Genomic DNA, 27,771 nt, shown 5'->3' on the forward strand with positions numbered 1-27,771 from the left:
CATGACAGACAACAAGATATCATTGACTTTCGGGAAATTTTAATGGATCATTTTCTAAAATAAAGAATAGATAAGAATAGCTGAAGAAAAAAACGACTTCAAATACTAATGATAACATTTAAATGTAAATAGAAAAGATTGTTTTACGAAGAAAGATAAAAGACATACATGAAAGCTACAGATGGACTTAAAAAATGGGACTCCACTCCACTCATTACCCACAAAGCTCCTCTCTTATTGAAAGCTCCAGCAGTCAGGCCATCACGAGAAGGTTATTAATCTTTCTCCACATCTTGAAGAGCAAAACAATCTCCTTTATACCTGACCTTGACAATTGTTCGGTGTCCTTTTAGATATGTGCATCGAAGTACCACATACATACTCACGTTACACACAGACACGCATGCATGCAGACACGCTCAAACACATTCCATGCGGTAATTTGACGGTGCGCGAGTGGAGCAAAATATCAACAATATCCAGGTGTTCATTATCGGAAAAGGCGACAGCTGCCTCCTTGATTCAGCCCAACTCTGGCATTAATTGTCATACTACATACAAAGAGCAGAGTGTCTGCATTTGTAATGCTAATCCTGCCGCTTGTTGCCACATGTTCAATGTATGTTTTTTTGTCATTTTGTTGCGAATGCCGCAAAAGGGTTAAATTATAACCCAGGACTATGTGGTTCTAATCTCATATTGGAATCTCTGCAGACACGCAGAGAGAGTGACAGGCAAGAGAGGAGAAGTCTGCAAGAGTGGAGGAATGCAAGCAGTGCTTCTTCAGGTGACTGTGTATGCATATTCCTCTGCTCAGAAGAGAACACAGCAGGGCTGCCACTCCGCCGAAAAATATGATTAGGAGAGCAATACCTTGACCAGAGAAACACTCTTATCAAATGAGCATTTTGTATTGTTTTAGACTGCCACGACAAGGGCTATGCATATTTTTGATGCATGACATCTTCAAGGTTTATAGCTTCAATTGCTTTCATTTTCTCGTTTTAAATATTCCCAACTGTATTACAAAAGTAAACAATTCCAATTCCTTGCATTGTGTTTTTACTGGACACTCAAAATCTCAAACATAATCTTAGAACTTCAGTTGAGCAACCTAACCCGTGAGAACCAACTGACATACAAGCACAGAATCAAGGTTTGACTGGATCAATTTCCACATCAAGACATGTAGTGTATACATTTGCTATATTCTATATACACTGAATTATAATCGATTTAAAATCTTCCTTTGGTCCATCTCCAGGAGTTGAAATGTCTCTGGCAGTGTCCTCCGAAATGTTAGTCCATGTCCAGGTCGAGTTCGGTGCTCAGGTTGAGGTAGAAGAAAGCATAGATGAACAGCAGCAAAAACAAGATGGCCGCCAGCATCAGGAAAACATCCTGACAGAGTACACAAAAAAAGGTCACCATGTTAGAAACGCCAATGTTGTGAATGAATGTCTTTCACTTTAGGCTTCACAATACCCACAATGCACTTTTGGAGGGTGGAAGGCAAGGGGCCTTGTGCAGTTGAAAGAAACAACAATCAAAATTAAGCACAAGGGGAAACAAAAGGGAACATAATGATGACACACTTTTATTAGAAATTATTAATTATGAAGCCCCCACTCACAGCATGCCTGTTGAATTGTTATTTTTTTATAACTACAAAGGAATCATGGAATTTGACATCTTTGAACCCTTTATAGTTCCTCACAAAACTTAAAGTTTGACTTTATGAAACAAAGTTCCCTAGTAGTACACTAATGACAGAAAGTTACACTTTCTAGTAAAATAAAAAAATAAACAAACAAAGTGGCCTAATTTCCTGCTCCTTATTGTTGAACGAGCCAGAGGCTGTCTGAAGGAGTGGCATTTAACTTGAAAAAGGCGGGTGTATAGCACTTGTTCATTACGAGCCACTTACACCATTACAATCTTCATCAGCTGGAGTTTCATTAGGCCACTCCACAGCGCTGAACAATACCAGTTATTCTTTGTCAAGGGAAGCCATTAGCAACAAACGGGCTAATCAACACTTGAGGGCCTGCACAACTTTAAAGAAGGTGTCGAGGAGTTTCTGATTAGACATTTGAACACACACACAAACACGCATGCATGCATGCAAGCTCAACACACACACACACACACACACACAAACACGCATGTATGCATGCAAGAACAGCACACACACACACACAAATGCACACTCACAAAAACACACTCAAATATGCACACGGATGTATGCAAACACACAAACACACTTTTTCAATTTGAACTGAATATTTTTCTGTGTCAACACACTGTGTCTTGTTTGTAAAAATCGGACAAATAATTCAGATCTCCTATTAATCATTTCCAAACATTGACTCCACGTTCCTATACATCCTCAGGTAATCCTCCAGGCACACTGGCTATACAAAGCAATGTATACTTATCCACAATTTGTGTTTTCTTCCCATGAAAAGAGAGGTGGGAAAAATAAATGAAAGCCAGGAGAGGTATCACGGAAACAAACACAAAATACACATAGGTACAAAAGCAGAAAAGCTTGGATGATGACATTTTGGGCAAATAACAGGCGTCTGCAGAGAGAGTGGCACAGGGAGAGAGTGGCACATAGAGAGAGTGGCACAAAGAGAGAGTGGCACAAAGAGAGAGTGGCACCTAGAGAGTAAAATCCAGAAGAGAAAACAGACAAACAGAAAAAAGGTAAAAATAATGAACATTGATAAAGGGGAGAAAACAAGAGCAGAGATAAGGCTAACCAGAGACACAAGTGGTACCAATAATTGTGTGTGCGTTAGAAGTGTGGTGGGTGCAGGGGAGGGGGGGGGGTGGAGGGGGTGCGGGGCGGTGGGTGGAGGGGGTGCGCTGGAGGGGTTCTGGTGAACGCTGGTGGTGGTAGAGCACCTGTACCTGATTGAGATCAGGGCGTTGGAGAGCGAGGCCCACTGTGTTGACTCTTGTTTGTCGCAGAAACACAATCACACGAGGTAAGTGGCACGTGCACACTTGTAAGCACATACTCCCACCCCGTCCCTTGGGTAAGACAGTGGTAACAGCCCTACGCACGCACGCACACAAACACACACACAAACACATAATTTTGATAAGATGTTGTTACAGGAACTCTCTGCGCACTCACGCACACACACACCCACAAGATTGTATATACACAAACTCATACCCCATAACTTCATTAAGACTGTGTTACAGAACTGACACACACACACACACACACACACACATGCAATCTTAACATCGGTTAGACGTCGGTCCAGAAACTGTGCTCAGAGACAGATACACACACATTTCAGTAAGATGTCGGTTCAGAACCTATACATAGACACAAGCTCGCACACACAAGCATACACTTCATTTCAGTAAGACGTCGGTACAGAACCAAAGCACATCCTCAACACCACCAGCATCATCGTTTGTCTCCTCCGTATTGGCGACAGCTGCAGCACGCTCGGCATGCTGGGAGTTGGGTCTCTGTCACCGTGGCGACGAGCCAGGCTTCAGCAGACATCCCCTCATACGGCCTGCCTTTTGTTCTTTTGTTTTCTCCTTTTGTTTTTTGTGTGTGTGTGTGTGTGTGTGTGTGTGTGTGTGTGTGTGTGTGTGTGTGTGTGTGTGTGCGTGCGTGCGTGTCTTTGCGTGTGTGCATGCTTGCGTGTGAGTGTGTGTTGTGTGATCGGTGTGTGTGTGTGTGTGCAGATGGCAGACACACCTCACAGGTTTAATGCAACATGGAACATTTGGTGTAATTGCTTTCATCTGCAGGATGAAACCAGTAACTAAATATCTGGTCCGCGGCCGCCCCAAGTTATTAAGACGTTATGAACACATTTACAATAGGCTGTACGAAACCCCCCATAAAGGTTATCAGAAGAAGAAGAATTTACCTTTACCTGAAGTAATCTAAAAATACTAATTGAGTCAGATATAATCCAGAATCCCCTCGCTGCAGACGGACAAAAAACCTTCCTGACGGTCACAATCCCCCTGGGGAGGGTCTACATGTTAAAAATAATACAAGTAAAATGCATATGTTCCATAGGAAAGCTGAATTACTGTGGAGTCATGTCCCTCAATGAAACGCAAATGACAGTTGCACATTGCCTCTCTCTCTCTCTCTCTCACTCTCTCACTCTCTTCCCCCCCCCCCCCCCCCCCCCCCCCCCCCCTCCCTCAACTGGAGCTGGTCTCCCCGTTCTGGGCTAAACGCGACCCAGGGAGGAGCGGTGTCACAGCGCAACAGAAGGCAGTGGTGAGCCAATTAGACAGGCAGGCGGCTTGTTTCCTGCCTCACCGCCACACTCCCACAGAGACACTTCCACTGGTGCTCTGGAGAAAGTGGCAGATTCCACGGTTCTCTGTCTACCTGGCTAATGCGCCGTCCACCTGGCTAAACTATGTTGGAATCACAACTCAAGATTTGGTTGGACGAATAAAGAAAATGTGTGGAGCATGACCAAAATATTCTTTTCATGCGGACCGATTTTGAATGGAAGTGGCGGGGGTGGGGGGTTGGGGGGGGTGTGGATGAGAGGTCTATGGGAGTTTAATAGCCAAATCCCAGAGGTATTTTTAATCCGACCTCTGCAAATTCGTCTCATCTTGGGCATGAAAAAAAAATAAAAACCTGAATTATTCATGAGCAATATCAATATTTCAAGATATGGACTAATCTAATTGGATTAAAGATGTTCTTAATGAGTTCTTGCGTGTCTAACAGACGCATATTATTAAATCTGACCAGTTCAGCTCAGAGGGTTCACTTCCACGCAAAGCGTGTTGAACTTTGTGTTTATTTTTTTAATTTTTGTTCTGTTCTTGATGCATTTACTCCACGGTGTAAAGTCTGAAAGGAGTCGCCTTTATACATATACAACTTCATATGAAGATGACATATTAATAATAATAATAACAATAAATGAAATTTATATAGCGCTTAATATGGTACTCTAAGACGCTTTACATATTGCCCTATTAGATTAAAAGCTGGCAAAGACTAAACTAGGTAAATAGTGTGTATAAAAAATAATAATCTCTTCACAGCAAAAGGTGCTGCATCTGCCTTCTGCCCCCATTCTGAGAGGTGTTTGAACAGGCCAACCAAGACACAAGACAATGAGTATACACAGTATATATATTATTTATATATACACAGAAATATACATGACAGTTTTATGTGACAGAGTCAGCTATCCCAGCCTCCATAACTGGCACAATTTAATGAATAATATCTGCAGTGCGTCATTGCAGAGTTGCCTCTCATCATTTTGAACTTGGAGACCAAGAAACTAAGAATGGAGAATGGGAGCGAAGAGACTAAAAGCCCTTCCCAATGTCTCCCCACACTCCCTCTCTCTCTCTCTCCTTTATTTTTGTACTATTAATTATTTTACTACCCCCCCCTCCCCCTTCCCGACCTACCTCTCATGAATAAGAAAAAAAAAAAAAAAAATTCAATTTGTCCTTAGCGGCTCTCTTTGACTCATTTTATACTGCCTTTTATTAAAAGGTAAATCGTGGCTTCCAGGAGCCGCATTAAGTAGCCAGTACCCTTGTGTCCCTTCCTGGCCACTTAGGAGGGGAGACAACAGCCATGGGTAGTGGAAGACGAACCACGCTCGCTCTAGACGGTTTACTAGACTGGAACTCACGGCACCATCATCATATCATAGAGGACATACAATCAAAGGAATATATACCTATAATTAATCTGATAAGCATGCAGTACCGTCCATACAAAGGACAAGGAGGCACGAGGAGAAGGCAGAGAACATAGAGGAGGCTGGCAGGCCAACAAGACGGGACAACGTCAGACACAAACCAGGCAGGGAGCAGGAACCATATCGGTAGATAGAGTTGCAGTATCGCGGCAATGGAGAATGAGATAGATGGAAGGAGACGAAGAGAGAGAAAGTGACCCTCACCCTGATCCCGAAAGCACTCCTCTTGGCATCTGCCTTCAGTTGTGTGGCCTTCAGGACAGACTTGGTCTTTTTGTTGTCTTGTTTGCCTAACAAAAGACAGGGAATCAAAAGGGGATGTTTGATTGATTGTTAAGAACAAATGGCCTTAACATCGGCATTTTTATATCCATAAAAACAAATATATAAACCAAACAAATGCTTGAAATCAAGGATTAAGAAGTATATTCTAGATGTGATTTCCTGCTAATCTTAGCCTCTTAGACAGACGAAAACGAATAGAACAGCAGAAAGCAAGTTAGGTGCGCTCGTGCTGCATTTTTGGTTTTGTCAAACAGGAGACACCCACCCACAATTCAGAGATAAGAGATTCATGCAGGAAGGTCGCGCTTGATTTCACCAGCCCATTTGATCCTGTTTAATTTCTGCATTTCTATACAAAACGATTTGCAAAACATTTGCGAAAAAACTAACGGTAGAATATAAGATTCGAGGACTAAACGATAGGGTAGGCCAAGGCGAATTTTGGGTGGCCTGAGCCAACTCAAAAAAAGGCTAGCTTTGCCACTGCTCCGAACTAATTATAAGCGTACGTTTCCAGTTTTCTTATCACTGCCATCAACACGGCAGATCATCTAAAGGTACAAAGCACTCCTTTGTTTTTTATTCAAGTTGCCTGTTTTAAAGATCCCATTGCATGCTTTTTTAGGGTTAACAATTGCATTTGGGGGTACTACTAGAATATGGTTTATTGCCTGTAAGTTAGAAATGCCCCTTATAGGGCTGTGCAATTAATGTGGGTCAAACGATCTCCAAATTAATAAAATGGAGTTGGAACGATTCTTTTGGAATTTTCCGTTGTCTATGAGGTTTTTGTGAAAGAGACTCGCATGCGCAATTCAGTCCCTCCCCCAGAGCATTCAATGCGGCCCGCGAGCTGTGTGACCTTATTCAGAAAACAGTGCGAGCGAGGTGGCAGAGGGAGGACAGCCGCGTTTACTCGATAAAAAGGGTAAAACAAGTTCTCTAATATGGCAACACTTCTGATTCGAAGAAGCCAACGAGGCACAGGCCCACATAATGGCCAAAATGTGCTACAATGTTATATCTGCACCCCTTGGAAACACGACAAACTTGTTTAATCACCTAAGGCCCCGTCCACACTAACCCGGGTAACTCTACAAATGCTTAATATATATTAATCCGTTTAGCCCATCTGTCCACACTAAGGCTACGTTTACATGATGACGGTCTGAACAGAAGACGCAAAAGTGGCGTCGCGTCTTCACTTCTTATTCTGCGTTTAGACGAGCGTTTTAGGGAGGAAATCTGCGTGCATACGTTGACGCAAAAGTGTGTGGAATTCGATTGGGTATTTAGGCATTTCAGGCGGCTAGGTGGTGCTGTGATACACTCTCACACAACACCGCCATGTCTGAGCGCATGCGTAGAATCTTCCTTCTTCTCTTATCTGCGCCGCGAAAACCAAAACATAATTACAGATCCTTCTCTGTTCAGTATACTATCTGTACATATCCTGTACATTTCGTGGAAATACTCCTGTACGTTTATTAGAGCTGCCAGAGCAGCTTGACGGTCCAACGCATGGAAATAATCCAACATGTTTGTTTATTTCCCTGTACTGGCGCATGTTTGTGACTTAAACACGTACGCAACGTGAGCAGATCTGATCAGTTTTGCGTCTTGGCAGTGTAGACGTAGATGCTACGAGGAGTGTATTCAAGTTTTCCACTCTGGAGGGTGGTTTCAGATTTTTTCGTTTTTAAGCCCCAAAAACGCTCTCACCGTCTAAACGGAAGGCACTTCCGATAAAATATTTTGTCGTTTTTACCCGCAAGCGGCCTCGTGTAAACGGGGCCTAAAACTGAGAATTCCGACACTGATAACGATGCTTTTCGAAAACGCTTTAGTAGTGTGGACAGGGTAGACGGAGGCTTTCAGAAACGATGACGTTCGGTTGCCACGACACTGTGCTATGACGCGGCCACAAGCTTGCGCTCGAGACCGAGACGCTCATCAAAAAAATGGCAGCTGAAATGCAAATGATGATCTCTCTGTACAATGTACTAATGTATCTCCAGATACAACTCGACATATTGGCCAAAACACATCCGTTGCTCCAACACTGGAGGCGAGCGCTGTGCTTGATGTTCTTAAGTGATGGTGAAAAACCCGAAAGACGTCAGTTCAAACCGTAGTTGGAGCGGCGTTTCTGGACAAGATCGGGTCGAAAATGATTAACCAGCTGATCAACTGTAAATATCAGCTGATCGTGCACCTGTAATCTAAACAGAGATGCGTGGCGGAGTTGCGTAACCATGACAACAACTGTTTATCAAAATAATTTCAGTGTGGAACGTGGATGTAAAACATTCCGAAAACGATAGTGTGGATGGAGATCGTTTTCATTGCGGATGTGCATTTTTACATTGACCCGGGTTAGTGTGGACGGGGCCTGAGACGCAATCACAAAGTTGCTTATGACGAATTGGCCAAGAAACAAAAACACAAGACCATAACCCAGACGACAGCAGGACAGATGTCGATTACAGCCGATTGTTCTGTCTTATTTAATTTTCTAGTATATTTATTTTATTCATTGAAAGTTTTATAGAAATTACAGAACAGCTGGATACATATTTATTTGTACATTATTTTCAATTTGAACATTTTAATTTTTTTGATTTGAACAGTTTGTTTACTGTGTAGTTTAAGAATTTTGAAAAATCTGTTACCGTGGGTTTTTTTGAAATGCCGTATTAACAAATTTTATTTTAGAACTCAAAAAGAATCGTTTGAAGAATCGTGATATCAATCTTGACCAAAAAAATCGTGATTATAATTTTTTCCAAAATTGAGCAGCCCTAACCCCTTATTATTCTCACACTGTTCATTTCTGCAAAACCAATTTCATCATGTTTCAATTTTTTTCTTATTTGTCGCTTTAAGGCCCCCCTCCGGAGTAGCCAAGTCTGCTGTGATTGGTCAGCACAGCCACTCTTCTGTGATTGGTCAGACGCTTCGCGTGTGTGTCTGCTAATTCACATCCCCGGGAAGTTGTAACATTGCGGGCAGCCGGGAGGCGGGACTTCTGCACTTCAGCACCGCCCACTGTACAGTCTGACTTCACACTGTGACAGAAGTAAAGTTTGAGCGCAAGCGAGCTGTTGCACGCCCTTATTGATGGGCGTTCTCTGTGGGCACGAATACTCCCCCTGGCAACGATTTCGATTTTTCTAGCTCAGCAGAGGTAAAACATGTATACATATGTCATATAACAGTCTAAAGCGAAGGGAAAAGTTGAAAAGGCATGATATTACCCCTTTAAGAATAAGATACTCTGTCCACTTTAGGGTTCAACCCTTGATGGCTTTGAGTGTTAACATATAATAATGGCACCTTGGCATGCATCGCAGCTCCTCCAATCGTGATTAAACACAGAACAAGACTTAAATATGTTTAGGACAATCCCGGATGTTCAAACAGTTCACTGCCCGATGGTAGGTGGTTTTTGTGTACATATCAATTTTCGTTAGCTTGTTGGCACATTAAGGAGCTTAGAGTCCAAACCCTATAACTCCCATAATGTACCAAACATAGTTCTATGAATGCCTATAAAAACCTGGATTTCTCAATAACAAGATTTCTCATTCAGAAAGGGTTTGTTCCATCTGTTTACAACACAAAAGGAAGGTAAAAGAATCGGGAGAGTGGCGAAAAAGTTGCCACTGCAAATTGCGCTTTTATTTGTCGGCGTGTTCTGCAGCAGTGTACAAGAAACTCATTTAGGGTGGAGTCAGGAGGGTAAGCCCACCCCAATCCCGGGTATCACACGGCCAAGGGTTGTGCCAGTTACCCCCTTCGTCTGCCTTCTCCAAAGTGCCTATATCATAATGTGTTTGCATGCACTCTCTCTCCGTCTTTTGCTCACAGTGTAGCCATATCCCGAAGACTTCAACCCTGCCTACGTGTGGTGTCTATGGTCCATGTTCAGATTCCCAACTCACAGGTGTTAATACATTAATACACACGCATACAATTATGCGTGGAAACCCCAACACGCATATTATAAACGGGACCAGCACCGTTTATCAATCCGGCCCCTGATAGAGTTGGAGGACTTTAGGTTATCTAGAGAAAACATGCAGAATTTCTACCAATCTACCAATTGATTGGTGGAAGATTAGTTTTAATTTTTTCTTGACTACAGCCCTAACTGTGATGTTTGATGCCATTCATTCCCTAGCTCCCTTTCCCTATTGTTTAAGCATTGCACAATACATGAAAGATTCATGGCTAAGCAAACCGTTCAATACGTATAATCACTTGAATTGCATCACTGCAATGACCTTAACCCAATCTAAAACAAAAGAACAGAGCACCTATCAAAGTATGCACCAGCTCAGAAACGCAGACTAAACCATACAGTCAGTAAGAAGCCATTTGTTTCAATTATCACATTCTTATGCCAGTAAATAGGTTCAATACTTGAATGAAGATGTTTTGTTTGTATGTTCTTCCAGCAGTCCTGCAGTGTGCTACTGTGCAGAGGCTCAACAGAATGCCTTCATCCCCCACCCTGGGCAGCACTGGGCTTCACCTGGGCTTGGCTGCCTTCCCACTAACTCATCTCGGGGAGGAGCATCTTGTGGGCAAACTGGCCACCTGGCACCATATGCAGGTAGAGGTGTTTGTGTGTTTGTGTGTGTGTGTGTGTGTGTGTGTGTGTGTGTGTGTGTGTGTGTGTGTGTGTGTGTTTACTATGGTAGAGAGAGAGATACAAGAGGCAGAACAGACTGTCTCTGTCTAATTAGGAACAAACACTCTCCAGGAAGAGGAACTTTGCTAACAATAGGCTAGGAAGGTGACAGCTTGCCGAGCAGAGTGTGTTTGTGAGAGAGAGAGAGAGAGAGAGAGAGAGAGAGAGAGAGAGAGAGAGAGAGAGAGAGAGAGAGAGAGAGAGAGACACAAACACACACACACACACACACACACACATGAACTCAGGGTCAGCCTTAAGGTTTCCACCAAACTGCTGATGTGACATGCGAGGACCATTTCAAGTTGTTACTCCAAGTCAATTAGGCTCTAATTTGCATAGATGGAGTGAACAAGGAGAGAGAGAGAGAGAGAGAGAGAGAGAGAGAGAGAGAGAGAGAGAGAGAATCAGTCAGTAGTGTAGTGGTGGATGGGTGGGGGGGAGGGAAGGATGGGGGAGGGAGGGAGGGAGGGAGGGGTGTAGTGGTGGGTGGGATGGAGGGAGGGATTGAGGGAGGGATTGAGGGAGGGAAGTGTAGTGGTGGGTGGGGGGGAGGGGGATGGATGTTATTGAAGGGGCGCTTCAGGTGGTTGAAGGCCATTCACAGAAAGGGTTTTTCAGTTGGCTCAGTTGGCATTTGGCTCACAGCCAAATGCATTCCCACGAGTACCACAGATGAAATTCTATCCACCCAGACGAAGAGATGAGTTAGATTCATCCGACTTCGCGCTATACTGTTAACAGTGTGATTGGTATAAACCCTTGCAGGTTAACCCTTACCATCGAGGATGGCAGACGCTGGGGCTACGTGTAAAAAGAAAATACCAAATCAGGATGATTGGGATGTTTTCTTGTGTCTGGCCATACGCACATACACATGCACACAAACACACACCTATCACAACCATCCCCCCTCATTCCTGTTGTCGCATCGGCTCTGTAGGCACTTCCTGTCAGCCATTATCTACCTGCCTCACCCCCCTCTCCACCCTCCCCACTAACACCCTGCTCCCATTCTGCCTGCTCCGCTGAAAAGATCGCTGTCCTCCGCCACGGCAGCCAACAATGCAGTTCTACTCCTCTCTCCCGGAGGAATCATTACCCCCTCGCCAGACAGCCTGGAGAGTGCCTGCCAAGAGTTTGTGTGTGTGTGTGTGTGTGTGTGTGTGTGTGTGTGTGTCACTGTGCATGTCAAAAGCGTAGCTGGTATTTGTTCCCGACATCATTCTTATCATCGTCTCCAACGGCCACTACACCTTTCTTTACCACCCTGTTAAAGATTTGCTTATTTGCCGTCCTAGACATTGTTTTGCGAGGTGTGTGCATGATTGCGGAGGTGCTGGTGGCTATGTGTCATTAGCTACATTGATCTCACTGAACCCCCAATCAAAGGTACATACTCGATATAGCATGCTATTCATCCGCTCAGCAGGGCGGATGGAGCTAGGTCGCTGTTTGTGCTCCAGATTTGAAATGGCTGCCCCTTTACTTACTAAGTATAGAATATGAATACTATAGTATAAGAAAAAAAAAAAATATGCAAGAAAATCATTGGAAAGTTTGTCGGTAATATGTCATTTACCAAACTGGGTTCACCCAGCTTGGTAAACAGCTTCAAAGGTTTCTTTCAGCAAAAAGTGGGATCCTACCATGCCATTGGTATGGAATGAAAACAAAAAGAACTATTTCAGTTATTGTAAGAAGGCGTCATTAAGAAACAATAGATACTTACAAATAGATGTGTCAATATTTAAGTGTGAGTGACTAAGACAACCCCACAGACAAGCGCCTTTGGTGCAATAAAAGAAACAAAGAACAAGCTCAGTCCGACGGTGACAGGAGAAGATATACTTTTTTTGTATTTGTATTAACTGAAAAATACCTTGATTATAAGTATTAATAGTAGAACCCAAAGAGAAACATGTCGACCTCACAAGTGGGACTTCTGACTAGCCAAACAGTCTGTGTCTAATTCACATTAAGCCAGGGGCGCCTCATTTGGTCATTAACTGTTCAGGGGGAAATACAACATTGGTCTTTAATCATCGTCACTTTATTATTTCCATTTAAAAGAGTGAAAGAAATATATAAATGACAGACTTGGACTATTTCCAAAGTTATAGTTACAAGTTGTTTGGTAAATAACAACAATGGTTGCTCAACCAGCTAACCACTGGTATAGAGTAAAGCACTTTTGTATTTTTCGAGGATGCCCAAGGGAGATACCGGCACCTCACTACAGTGAGTAGGTATTTACTAGTGTGTCGAGTTCTGTCTCTGATGATGATGTGAATTGATAAAGGGACTCTGGGGGTGACGGTGATTTAGCTCAACAACTAATGGCGACCGCCGCTGATGGGCATTGAATTACCCTCCCGTTTATGATTTCAAATTACCACGTACACCCCGTTTCGTTCCTGGGGAGACATGGGTTCGTGCTGTACAAAACAACAACACTTTCTCATCACATCCTCTCGCTCTATTTACCCCACCCCCACTAGTTTTTTCATTCCTTTTTTAAATTTCCTGCTGTTCAACAGTTCACAGAAATTGCCTGTAAGCTGCGTTCTTTCAAATGAAAACGAAGGAGAAGAATGAGAAAAAAACACAACATGGGGAGTCGGCAGAAAGGCAGAATGACAAAAAGCACCTAAACGTCCCTGACCCTGTCCCTGATTTTTCAAATTGATGAGATGTGTTTTTGAAGAAGAAAATAAAACCACAGAGGGAAGAAAGAAAGAAAAGCAAGGGACATCCAGTGGTGCTGGCAGGGGATGCTGAAGTAGAGATGAGCTTGTTATGTGCTTTCTCGTATTTGGCGAACCTGCCGGGTTTAGCACAATGCCGTGCGGTTAAGGGATCTCTGGGGGCTAAATAATCCCATTTTGCCGCCACAATGAGAGCCTGGAAAACCGTTAGAGCTGCATTATGAGAATCAAGCCCTTGCTGTTTGGAAGAGTAAACAAGATGAAGAATTACTCAATGGGGTATTATGAAGTTGACACAGCCAAAAACGTTGTGTTCGGTGTCCTTTGGACAATTTCGTATTTTTCTATATTTAAACTAGTGCTGTCAGTTAAACGCGTTATTAACGGCGTTAACGCAAACACATTTTAACGGCGTTAATTTTTTTTATCAGCGGATTAACGCAATTCTTTTTTTATTTTAATTTGTAATTTTTTGGGCTCAAAACAAAGAAGCAGTAGTCTGACTGCTATGTTCAAGGCAGTATCTTTGTATGTTCATCGTTTAATTGCACTATAGGCATTTTGTTTGTATTGTCCTGTTTTGATCAGTATATGGCAATGTTGTTATCAATAAAAAAACATTTGCACAAGGCAAGCCGATGCACTTCTCCATGTTGATGAGAGCATTAAAAAGAAAAAACTGAATGGGACAAAGAAATCAAGGGATATTTAGCATAGAAAAAAAAATGCTAATCGTGAGTAAACTGTGACATTAATGTGATTAATCGCGATTAAATATTTTAATCGCTTGACCGCACTAGTTTAAACAAATACATAAATGAACATAAACTTCCTGCAACACAATATGTCACTTCCGTAATCCTCCATCTTTAAGAATAAATCTTTAAGAATCTTTAAAAAAAAGAGGAGTTCTTTATTTGTCTAGTGCTCAACAAAAACAGGGAATAGAAGTCATTGCTGGCAAAACAATTGTTGTGTTCGAAGGATTTAATTATGAATTATGTGTTGAATAGCCATACGTCTGGTTGACTGACAGCCGTAAGGCCTGCGATTGGCCTGCTTTGTAGTTCCTGCTGTGTTTGTGCCCATAGTATAGATGGAGCAGATCACAGATGGAATCGTTGAGGAGGATTTCAAATATGTACATTTTTATGACATATCAGCCTCACGTTATAAAGACCACCAGATGTCTCCAAATTTTTGACAAGAAATCCTTCCGATGGTCTGTGGGCGATCCAAAGACCCAGAACCATAAATGCTTATTGTCACGTATGAGGGGCCGTCTGGGACAGAATTCATACTTGGTCTTAAACACACTATTATTGATTGATTGATTGATTGTCTTTATTTCGAACATGCAAGCAATAAAAAAACATGATTATTAATCAATTAATGATTATCAATTGATTATTAATAGATGAAATAAAAAATAAAAGAGACAACCAAAAAAAAACACAAAAGAAGTCAAATTAAAAAAAAAAAACTTTCTACATGCTCGAAAGGGGGTAGGAGGAAGTAAAAAAACGTATCTAGTCCTACCCCTTAATAGATCAATTTAGCTTGGATAGATGTCACCAACATGTCAGTATAATACAAGCTATAATAATGCATACAAATATGAATACAGAATAACTGTGTGCATATATATATATACGTATATATATATATATCTACGTATATTTATAAATAGTCAATATAATCACACACAAATATTGTAAACAATTATATATATAATTGTAAACAATTATATATATATATATACTATAAACAATTTATTTTACATTATAAATACCTATACATGTATATTATAAGTTACTATATATATATATATTACAAATATAAATACAAATACCATGTATATTACAAAACTACAGTCTACATATGTCAATGTTACAGAGGCTTTTCTAAATTTCTGTACTTTGTGAAGATGATGTCTTTTTGAACTGTCTTATGCTTTGGCTTTTCTGTACTTCCACACTTAACTTATTCCACAATTTAACTCCGTAGATGCTGATACAAAAGCTCTTTTTCGTTGTGCGTGTGTGGTGGACCTTGAAGTTCAGCTGTCCCCTTAACTTATAACGTCCCTCCCTTTCAGAAAACATTGCCTGTATGTTTTTTGGTAGCATATCATTTCTGGCTTTGAAGATTGTTTGGGCAGTTTTGAATTCAACCAGATCAGGAAATTTGAGAGTTTTGGACTGTATGAATAGTTGATTAGTATGTTCATGATAAGTTACATCATGGATTATTCTAATGGCTCACTTCTGAAGAATACACAACGGTTGTAAAGAGCTTTTGTATGTGTTTCCCCAGATTTCTGAACAGTAATACAAATATGGTAATATTAATGAGTTATAAAGAATATGGAGTGATTTATTATTCAGGAAGTGCTTGGCTTTGCACAGGACTGAGATGCTTCTTGATAGTTTGGTTTGTATGTGTTTTATATGAGGTTTCCAGCAAATTTTGTCGTCAATGATTACCCCTAGAAATTTGTTTTCATATACCCTTTCTAAGTTTACACCCTCTATTTGTACCTCAATGTTTTCCGATTTTTTACAGTTTCCAAATATCATAATTTTAGTTTTATTTAGGTTTAGAGATAACTTATTTCTGTCAAACCATTTTTTTAGTCTACTAATCTCTACGGTCAATGTGGACAGAAGTTGCTGCAAATTTTCCCCAGAAACCAGTATATTTGTGTCATCTGCAAAAAGTATGAATTTCAGAGATTTCGATACGTTGCAAATATCATTGATATACATGTTAAATAACATTGGTCCCAGAACTGACCCCTGCATAACCCCACACACAATGTCCAAGCATTCTGACTTAAATCCATCCATCATCACAAATTGTTGCCTTATCTCTAAATAGCTCCTCACCCAATTCAAAACTCCCCCCCGGATCCCATATTGTTCTAGTTTTGTAATTAATATATTGTGATTTATAGTATCAAATGCTTTTTTTCAGTCTATAAATGTCCCGATCGCAAATTTCTTATTGTCCGTGGCGTTAGTGATTTCTTCTGTGAGTTCTGTTAAGGCTAGTGCTGTTGACCGGTTTGTTCTGAATCCATATTGACTGTCGGTGAGTAATTAGTATTTATCTATGAATTTGCATAATCTGTCATTAAAGAGAATTTTTTCAAAAATGTTAGAGAATTGTGGGAGCAGAGAGATTGGCCTATAATTTGTGAAGTGGTGTTTATTGACAGTTTTGTACATCGGTATGACTTTGGCTGTTTTCATTTTATTAGGAAATTGTCCAGTTTGGAATGACAGGTTACAGATGTGTGCTAATGGTTTAGAGCAGGGGTTTTCAAAGTGTGAGAGAGTGAGCCCCCCCTCAGAGAAAAAAATTCAGCTGAGCCCCCCCCCCCCAATTTTTTTTTCTAAATACCTGTGTTTTGAAAGCTATTTTAATTATTTTACACATTTCAAACATCTCCGATCATAATTTTAAAACATTTGTAACATATTTTTGAAACATTTGAAACAAATTTTTTAACATATTTTTTAAACATATTTCTGAAACATTACATCTTTTATCAGCGCCGGGGGGCGCTGATAAATGTTTTAGCTTAACCTTTTTTAAATACATTTGAACATCTTAATCTGTGTAAACTGCCAGTTTACAGATTCATTCAGGGTCCCCGACTCTGAATTTTCTGAGTCGAATCAGATCTGCCTTTTCAGTCCAGAGATTCGACTATTCGGCGGGGTTTGTTTACCGGCGTTGCTATGGTGACCTCAATTATTATAACCAACTGAAAACGACGCCGGTTTGAAACTAAAACTGTGATTCTGAAAAAAGTATAAATGCTATCAAAGCACTAACCCTAACCCTATCATAGTAGTATTGAAGATACAAGTGTGTAGATTTGTTTAATGGTTTGAACGATGTTAAACGGTTGAAAAAGGAATGAGTTACGATGTCTAGAAGTAGGTGTATCAGAATGGGCAGACGTCTTCAATGAAAACAGCTGAAAACGAAGCAGTATGAAACTAAAACTGTGATTCTGAAGACATTTTAAATGATATCGAAATTCTGTTTCGATATTATTGAAGATACAAGTGTGTAGATTTGTTAAATGGTTTGCACGAAGATAAACGGTTGAAAATTGATTTAGTTATTATGTTACTTCTACAGTTGAAGTACGACTGATGATTTGAATCATCGTCTTTCAGGGTTTTCTTCGGGTTTATTTTTTTCTCACGTCGCGCCCCCCCTGAAGAACTCTGGCGCCCCCCAGGGGGGGGCACGCCCCACAGTTTGAAAACCACTGGTTTAGAGATACCCGTAATTACCCTTTTGACAGTTTTTATGTCAATGTCATCACAATCAATGGAAGTTTTGTTTTTGCATTTGTTTACAACATCTATCATTTTTTTTTTCAAGAACAGGATTGAGGTACATTGAGCTGGTGTGTCTCTTAATAGGTGTATCATCATGGGCTAAAGTATCTGTCATAGGTATTTTTTCCGCTAAATTTGGTCCAATGTTTACAAAATAATTAAACTTATTAACCACCTCTTCCATTTTATTAATTTTTTTATCATTTTCGCTGAAATACTGGGGGTAAGTGATATGTCTCGGGGTATCTCTAATCACATTATTTAATATGGTCCATATGCTTTTAATATTATTTTTATTATTTTTTAATATTGTACTATAATATTATTTTTTACATATTCTGATAATACTTGTTAACTTATTTTTGTATTTCTTATATTTATTTTCTGCTTCCTTAGTTCTGTGTTTGACAAATTATCTTTATAGAGTGTTCTTTTTTTTACAAGCATTTTGTAATCCTTTTGAGATCCATGGATCATTTTTATGTTTATTTTTTCTGCTGTCTTCCCTAACTGGACAATTTTTATCATATAACTGTTTGAAAGATTTCCCAAACTTATCATATGCTATATTCACATCATTTTCTTTATATATTGAGTACCAGTCATATGCAATCAAATTGTTTTCTAATGCAATCATAGATTCCTCTGTTCTGACTCGTCTGTATTGTGGTCTGATGTCTTTGGAGGTTTTATTGTAGTTGCAGTTATAGACAATAACAACAGGTAAATGTTCAGTGATGTCATTTATTAATCATCCACTTATTATGTTGTTATCTAGGACGTTTGTGAAAATGTTGTCAATTAACGTGGCACAGTGTGAGGTGATTCGACTGGGTCTAGTTATTTTAGGGTACAGACTGAGACTGTATAAGGTGTTAATGAATTTGTCTGTCATTCTGTGCTTGTTTGGGTTCAGAAGGTCAATATTGTAGTCTCCGCAGATAAACATGGTTTTATGGTTTGTTTTTGTACATTTTTCTGCAACCCAGTTAATGAAATAATCTATATTGGAGCCTGGAGTTCTGTACATGCAACTCACAATGATGTTTTTCGTTTTTTCCATTAATATTTCAATTGTAACACATTCAAAATCATCATTTATCACTGTTGACATGTTCTCTACTACCTTGTAGGTGAGATTTTTATCTACAAACAAAGCCACACCACCTCCATTCTTGTTTTCTCTGTTTTTACAAATCATTTCGTACCCTTCGAGTTCAAAGTCCATGCCCCTTTCATTGTTAATCCAGGTTTCTGTAATGGCAATAATGTTGAATGGCTGCGAGAATTGTCCGAGGTAATACTTTATGTTGTGAAAATTGGCATACAGGCTTCTGCTATTGAAATGAATGATTGAAAGTTTATGACTGGTCTTGATGGTATTATTGAATTGCTCTTCATTGTAGTATCGGCAGTCATTGTTTAAGCTGTGAAAGAAATTAGTCTCGGGATCTATATCATTTTCAATGTCATGTGTGTGATAGTTACTGTGTTGAAAGGTCCGTATTTCCACATCCTCATAATTAGCAATCCTTTGTGATAAATCATTCTGTCCGGGATATGTGTGAGTTGTGTTTGTCATCAGAGTGCATTTAACGTACCTGGTTTGTAGATAATGTGTGTATCTGGATTATGCCTGGGATGAGTGTGTTATTTGAACATCTCTGGGTGGATTTGGTGTACTGGTACGAGGGTGGATAACTAGCTTGTCGTGGCGTAAGTAGGCTATATCACCCCTTTCTCTTGCAGCTCTTAGCTCTGGCATCAGCTCCTTTCTTTTTTGCCTCACTGATTCTGTGAAATCTTCATTTATGAAGATTCTGGTTCCTTTGAGTGCCTTTGTGTGCTGTAGGATTGATGTTCTGTCCTTGTGTCGGAGGAATTTAACCACGATCGGCCTTGGTCATTCACCTCCAGGTTTCCCTGTGCGATGGGCCCTCTCCACCTCCACGTCCTGCTGCAGCTGTAGCATCTCAGCCAGCACCTTCTTCACTTTTTCCTCTGCCTCTGCCCAAGTCTCTCCTGGTGATTCAGCGATGCCATCAAACACCAGGTTGTTGCGTCTGGACTGTCCCTCGAGGTACTCCATCTTGTCTGTGGCAACCAGCAGACTCTCACACATTTTCTGTCTGGGTCGCGCTGCGTTATATAATCTCGCATATACACCAGTATACTCATACACACACAATATTATACTCCTTTTACATGTATGTATGAGAGTGTATAGCAGTGTATGTGAGAGAGTATAGTAGTGTATGTGAGATAGTATAGTAGTGTATGTGAGAGAGAATAGTAGTGTATGTAAGAGAGTATAGTAGTGTGTGTGAGAGTATAGATGTTTCTGCAAGAGAATATAGTAGTGTGTGTGAGAGAGTATAGTTGTAAATGCAAGAGATTTTGAGTGAAACGGAAGAGAGTTTGAATGAAAAGGAAGTGAGTTTGAATGAAACGGAAGAGAGTTTGAATGAAAAGGAAGTGAGTTTGATTCCTCACTTCATGAATGGCTGACCGAAGAGACGGTAGCTTCTGGCGCTCAAAATACTGCGCTGTCATTTCACTCTTGAATCTCCAGTGATGTTGTTATGATGCGTTCACACCAAAAAGATATTTGGTCACTTGTTCGCGTGGTCGCCTGAGTTTGAGAGAGACTTCCTCTTGTGACCGCCAGTTCATTCTCAACCATGGCCAGTCTTTACGTGTTGTGGAAGTACCAGAGACGTCGTAAAAACCGACGCAGTCGTTAAGGATTCATAATATCAACCGTTCCATAAAATATTCTAATCTAGAACACTTCGGGAGCTCCGGCGGGGGGTCCTGGAGCTCTATATCTATCTGTATAATATAATATAACGGCCAAAAGCTGTGTTCGCCTCTGGATGATATCATGAATCTTCACGACTGCGTCGGGTTCTCGGACGTCTCTGGTCCTTCCACATCAATCTGAAGTCCAGATTGAACCACGACAAGGAGGAGGAAGGGATTGTTGCCGTTTGCGGCCTCTCAGAGCTCCTCCGGCGAGGAGGTGCAGGAGGTTCCGCCGCCCCCCGGCGCTGAGCTCCCGGTCCCCGCCGGAGGAGCTCCGGGAGTCCGCAAACGTCAACAATGCCCTTTCTCCCCCATGTCGTGGTTCAATTGTAATAACCACGGCAGAGGCAGTGAATGAAATATTGCTGAGACAGCGATTTATTAGATACCACTGCCAATAAACCGTTGGAACACACCCAAGACCGTTAACCAAGACAACGCCAGTAACCACAACAAATCCTGCAAAGGCGAAACCCCACGAGAGCTCCCCCACTAAGGCCCACCCGAATCTCCCAAACCTTGTTACCCTACAATATTATATTATAAAGATATCTATAGATTATATAATTTTACAGTATTAAGATATAGAGCTCCTGGACTCACGCCGGAGTTCCCCGGAGGTTTCTAGATTAGAATATTTTATGGAACGGGTGATATTATGAATCCTAAACGTCTGCGTCGTTTTTTCTGACGTCTCTGGTACTTCCACAACAGGTAGAGACCGGCCATGGTTGAGAATGAACTGGCGGTCACAAGAGGAAGCCTCTCTCAAACTCAGGCGGCCACGTGAGCAGCATGACAACATCACTGGAGATTCAAGAGTAAAATGACAGCATAGTATTTTGAGCGCCAGAAGATACCGCCTCTTCTGTCAGCCAATCAGGAACTAAGGCATCAAACTCACTTCCGTTTCAGTCAAACTCTCTCACACACAGTACTATACTCTCTCACATACATTACTATTCTCGCTCACGTACACTATTATACTCTCTCACAAACAATACTATTCTCTCTCTCACACACACTACTATATTCTCTTTCATAAACAACTATACTCTCTCACATACACTACTATACTCTCTCACATACCCAAGTATACTCTCACATACACTACTATACTCTCTCACATACCCAACTATACTCTCTCACATACACTGCTATACTCTAACATACACTACTATTCTCTCTCATATACACTACTATACTCTCTCACATACCCAACTATACTCTCTCACATACACTACTATTCTCTCTCATATACACTACTATACTCTCTCACATACCCAACTATACTCTCTCACATACACTACTATACTCTCTCTCATACACGACAGAATGACCTTCACGGAAAAACACAGCCAAGACTTTTAACCAAACCCTTTCTCTCTGCATTTCAACATGATCGAGTTTGCCACTGGCCAAGCCGTGGCTGCTCACCACAGAGCAGTGAAAACAAAAACAACCTAACAAGAGACACATGATCTGAGCCCTTGTTTCCAGTACGCCACAGCTGGCACGCTGAAGGGGACAGCACCAGTGATTGATTCCCAGCATATTGCCCTTGTGATCGGATGGGCAAATAGAAGACACTGAATGTCCCCTGGATCGGTGCGGTATTTAACGTTGACTGAACAGACTCTGACGCTATGCACAGTGGAGCCGTGCTTATCAGTTGGGATAACACAGATTCACATATTTGCCCACAACCCCTCAACTCGAGCACCTCATCACTAATGAGCCGAACAAGTCAATCGGCTTAGGTGGTACCCATCTACAACATTTTAACTGATAACCATACCGACACCTGGAATTCAGTACCAGAACCCAACAATACCTTCCTTTGGTACTTTGATGTCTCTGTAAAATTTTCTGTTTTTACTTCAGTCATAGAAGATAAGTTCAAACTTTTCAATTTCAATACTGCTTTTTATTTACATTTTTTTGAACACCACACAAAATAAAACCCCTCTCCATCACCCAAACCCGTCCCTACAACCTGGAGCCTCAAACAGTCTGTCCCTGAAGCACGAGACTGCGGTCGTGTGGATCATGTTCAGGCACAAGTGATATCCTTCCCAAGTTCGAGGAGGAGCATGGAGTGACTCTGGCGGGGGAACAACGTCTCCGGCGCCTGGTTGAGGGTGTAACCACTGTGACACAAGGGCCAGCTGAAAGTGGGACATGGTGACCTGTTGATGAAAGCAAGAGTGTTCAAAGCATGACTCCCCAGCTGATGATTACTGATGCTTATAACTACAATACAAAATAGTACAATAATATATTTGAATTTAATAAATATATGATGCACAGCAAGGTGAAAACATAAACCACCATTTAATACCTAGTGCTTCGTGTTTGAATATCAGGAGTGTTGCTAGCACTTGTAAGTATGCTAAGCTAAAAGACGTTAAAAAGCACAGATATCTGCAAAAAGCATTGATCCAACTATCTAATGAATTACCTGGAGATGTCGATGCCTCTGTTTCCTTATCTATGGAGGGTTGAACGTCTTCTTCTAGCTGCAGGCGTGCTAACGTTACCCGCGGCTGTTGCATATCAAACTTAAGGCTGTCAAAAACAGAATACTTAGTATTTCAATTTACTTAAATTTGGCCCGGTGTTTGAGTTTAGACGTGATTCCCTGCCCAGCTTGGCATCTGACATCTAGCAACGAGCATCGTCTGCGTCCAGCTTTGAAAGTGTAAACACTTCAGACAGGTAGGTTCACTACTGCCCTGACTGTTTTGGAATGCATCCCATGAACTGAATCTGCAGCATGATCTCTCACCCACTAGATTCAGTCTCAGCCTTTTAAGTACCGAAATTCGGGATGGTTTGATTTAACCTGGAATTCTGTAGTACCAACATTAGATTTGATTTTTGTATTTAGTAATTAGGGGTGTAACGGTACACAACAGTCACGGTTCGGTACGTACCTCGGTTTTGAAGTCACGGTACGGTACAGGACGGTTCGGTTCATAGTTATGGTGAAAAAACGGATTGCTTGACAGAACGAACATAAGTTTAATTAGTAACGAATTAAACACAATAGTTTTAGCTGTCAGTATGAAACATACAAATAAAATGTGTAACAAATATAAAAAAAATACTGCAGCAATTCTCCAATAACCCTAACATAAAATTTATGAAAAATCCAGTGTTAATGCTCAGTCTAGGCTCTTTAAGCTGGTATGTAAACAAAGAGTATGTAAACTTTAAGGGTTTAAAGAAAATATTCCTGCAGCTCTCTAAAGCTCTCATAAATATAAATATCAATCATTAAATAAAAGTGCAACTGCAGCCTTAACTTAAATCACATCTTATGTATTTGATAATCTATTGGTGTTTTCATTGCCTCTCGTAGGTCAGAGGCAATGAAAACACCAATAGACCTGGTGATGGCATTTGCCCGTTCTGAATTCCCAGACAGGTGTAGGGGTTGATTAAATAGTGTAGGGAGCTCGGTTTGAACAACTTTTTTTCATTTTGCAGCGGTGACAGTAACACCTGGATGGTGCTGTCACGTTAAAATTGTACCGGGGGCGAACATTTTGTGCATGTTCGATGTGTTTTTTCCATTTGCATAGACGATCGCTGTTGAACAATGTCTGCACACAGCTTTCGACTTGTCCACTCGTCTTTCCCCATTGTGATAATTAACCTGGAATCCAAAGTTCTCCCACACTTGGGATTTAAATGACAGGGGGGCATCTTCAAGCTCCGGTTTTCTGTTGTCGCTCGCCATGCAGTTCGCTCTCAGTTCGCTAGTAGACATCAATCCACACACAGTCGCGATCGCGCTCTGCTACTGCTACTACGCGGAGGTCGCTCACGTGCGAGCCGAGCCTCATAAGGCTAAACGGTCCGGGGGGAACTCCGACTTCAAGTTTTAAGTTCCGCACCGCAAAACAAGCCTTTACATTCGCCATATTAACGCTATGCACGCCACATTTACGGACCGCGGTACACCTCTGTAACCGCACCGAAGTGCCTGTACCGTGACGGTTCGGTTCAAATACGTGTACCGTTACACCCCTATTAGTAATATACAAAAGAACAGCAAAGGTAGTCAAACCTAGTCTCCCATAGAATTCATGAAATGACCCATAGCAACATCTAAGCCAATCATATTGCAGATCAATGCATTAATTATTCAATCTTAATTTGCATATGACCAAAGCATCCATTGAAGCAGAGGATAATAGAAGCAGCACAAGGCCTGGATATATATACATTTACATCTGCCATATGCTTCGACCCTTGTCGGTGAAACACATTCTATGAAACTAATAACAGGAGGCCAGTGTAGCAGACTTACCAATCTGTTTGCGGTACTGATCCACTTGTAATTTGGTTGCACTGGCATCCTTCCTCCCCATTTTCATTCCTCACTTTGTGAACTGAAGAAATCTGCTGAAAAAAAGACACAAATCTTTATAATGTGTCTTTCACATGTGTATTGCTGCAAATGAATGCACAGATGGTATTTTTGTTGTCAAATGAGATGTCAGATACAACTGCATCGCAATAGGAATAAAAATTGAAATATTAAAGACTTTGTATATGTTCTGGGAAATTACAAAGAAATGGACCAATCACAAATAGATTGGAAACCCAATAAGGAACAGTGACCAGGAAACCAAACAGCATTGTAATACCCCACAAACTTATACTAAACACAGTTAATTTGATTCACAATCATTTATAAACAGAGACTCTTCTGTTTTTGATCAAGCAGATGGCTTATAGTTGACATGCACCTGCTAGATCCATGTGTTTTGCCTACTTCCTATCCATTTAATTTACCCTGACATCACTTCTATTCACACTGTCTTTGAATACCGTGTCAACTCACAGGTGACATCAAAAGGAATAGGAGAAGGGCGAAGGAACACACTCAAAACAATGGTTCCCCCACATCTATTTTAAACGGGTGACTAGAGAATACATCCACTTGCGCGTGTGTTCAAAGAAGCAGGACGATAGTCTGGTGGCTAGGGAGTTTAACTACCAGCCGATAGGAACTGGGTTTGATCCACATATTAACTAATTCTTAGGCATCCATTGAATAAGATGCATAACCTGCTCCTCAATGACATGTATCTGATTACACTGGAAGCCCTTTGGATAACAAGCATTTGATCGTAGACCAAAACAAATGGGCAAATATTTATTCGGCTCTCCCCTTTGCATATTGACATTGTAGTATTATGTGTGTGCTTTATCATTCATTCAGTGTGTCCTGCTTTTTAAGTGACCACTGCTCTTTGTATTTTGAACAGGCTCAGCAACAACACCGCATCGATCTATACTGCTGGCCTTTTGTTAAAATAGTGGAAAAAGAGAGTGTGAGTTGAAGCCTGCGGTTCCTGGAGATATTGAAACCCTCCTGACCTATTCTCCAGCTGTAGGACCTCAACACACTGCTGACATGAAGGACCTCAACACACTCCTCAACACTCTGCTGATCTGATATCTAATGCTTTCAGCATTTAGCACAGGACAATTGGCCCCTTTTAATTGTGTATGCATTTTTTAATTAAAGTAGGAGAAATTCCATTTGAGGGCAAGACAGAGAAAAAATAAATCTTTTCAGGTGCACACAGCAGAGAAAGTAATTGTGAAAGACGAGAAGAGTGAATACTGAAAGGAAAGTAAAAAAAAGAAAAATATCTTCACACATTCAAGGAGAACGGGAGAGTGGCAGTGAGAGTCTGGGGATGTGACGACAGAGAGAGAGAGAGAGAGAGAGAGAGAGAGAGAGAGAGAGAGAGAGAGAGAATCTGCATGTTCAAGAAGCGTGGCTGGCAGCAGGTGTGAGCTGACGGCTCCTCCCGGCCCCCATGTGACGACCCGAAAGTCTGCCTGTGGACATTGAGCAAGATCACCCAGCCTGCTCCTTCATCACACCTTAAGGGTGGTGTATTGAAATGAGTGGTATCTAGTATCTAACTTACTTGGCAGAAATGGAATATAACATTCATTTGTATGTTTTAATAAGGTTACAATCCCATTAAAGTAAGGAATTGTATATTTTTTTGCGTTACCTTGGAACGCACCCTTTATCGACATGTGGAGGGTCTCCTCTGCCCAAGAGCCCACCATGTTTCAACAGAGCCCAGAACTGGCAAATGTTTAATTACATCATAAACACCATCGTATGTGTTAGGTAGAACCTACCTTAAAATGAGTATTGTAGACTAAACAACAAACTAAAAATTATGAATCTATCAAGGAACCTCATCACTTGACACTTGGCTGATCCAAGCTGTCATAGATGATGACATGAATACCTAAGGAAACCTTACAGGCAAGGAGGTGAGGGTCCAAACAGGAAAAAAAATAGGGAAAAAACATAGAATTGTCAAAAAAGTCAGCAGGACTGAATGGAAAGGTGAGAAATTGAAAGGAGCATCTCCTCTTGGTCATGATGTAATGTTTGAACAGGATCAGAGCACGCTCAGTATGGCAGGCCAAGTTCACACACACACACACACACACACACACACACACACACACACACACACACACACACACACACACACACACACACACACACACACACACACACACACACACACACACACACACACACACACACACACAGGATGTACTTACTGACGTGTGCTTGAGGAGGCTAATAGTGCACAAACACTACTTTTCGAGGGGAAACGCATTTCAATAAAGGACAACCACTGAATTTAAAGGACAGAATTTGAAATAGTTTGCAAGAGTTTATTGTTTTGTTCACAGCCCTTTGCTGCCGTTGTTCATGATTAACGCCCTCTCTGAGTAATAACAAGCTGGTATCTTAATTTAACTGTCGTCTTTCTAAACAGGCATTTTAAGGCTGTAGGCTTATCACAGGTGTGCGCACAACACACACGTTTTAATTAATGAGCATTATTGTAATGGAATGTGCTACGATTCTTCCCTTTTAGTCCAATGCAACATTGAAATATGTAAATAACCTTAAAACGTAAACGAGCCATAGAACTGCAATCAGAAACATACGTACGCTGAAACTACTGGTTCCTGCAGTGTTGTCTACGCGGTGAATCTTTGCATTATAAATGAACTGTTAACGTTTGGTCACTCTCGTGATTAACAGACGGACGGGTATGTTGCACTTTGAACATCAGTTCTCCACGTAGTGCAGTCGGCTTCCTGGT

General features: G+C 41.1%; 1 protein-coding gene across 1 annotated transcript; it reads right to left on the minus strand.

Annotated features, from left to right (window-relative positions):
• triqk (triple QxxK/R motif containing) lies at positions 1-27,771 on the minus strand. Its single transcript, XM_056582838.1, has 4 exons — positions 27,618-27,771; positions 24,918-25,009; positions 5,949-6,034; positions 1-1,401 (listed from the first exon to the last, which is right to left on the minus strand). Exons 2-4 carry the CDS (start codon positions 24,982-24,984, stop codon positions 1,300-1,302), a joined length of 255 nt encoding a protein of 84 aa, XP_056438813.1. The 5' UTR covers positions 24,985-25,009; positions 27,618-27,771; the 3' UTR covers positions 1-1,299.

The sequence above is a fragment of the Gadus chalcogrammus genome, chromosome 22 (genome assembly GCF_026213295.1).
Source record: "Gadus chalcogrammus isolate NIFS_2021 chromosome 22, NIFS_Gcha_1.0, whole genome shotgun sequence".
NCBI lineage: Eukaryota > Metazoa > Chordata > Actinopteri > Gadiformes > Gadidae > Gadus > Gadus chalcogrammus.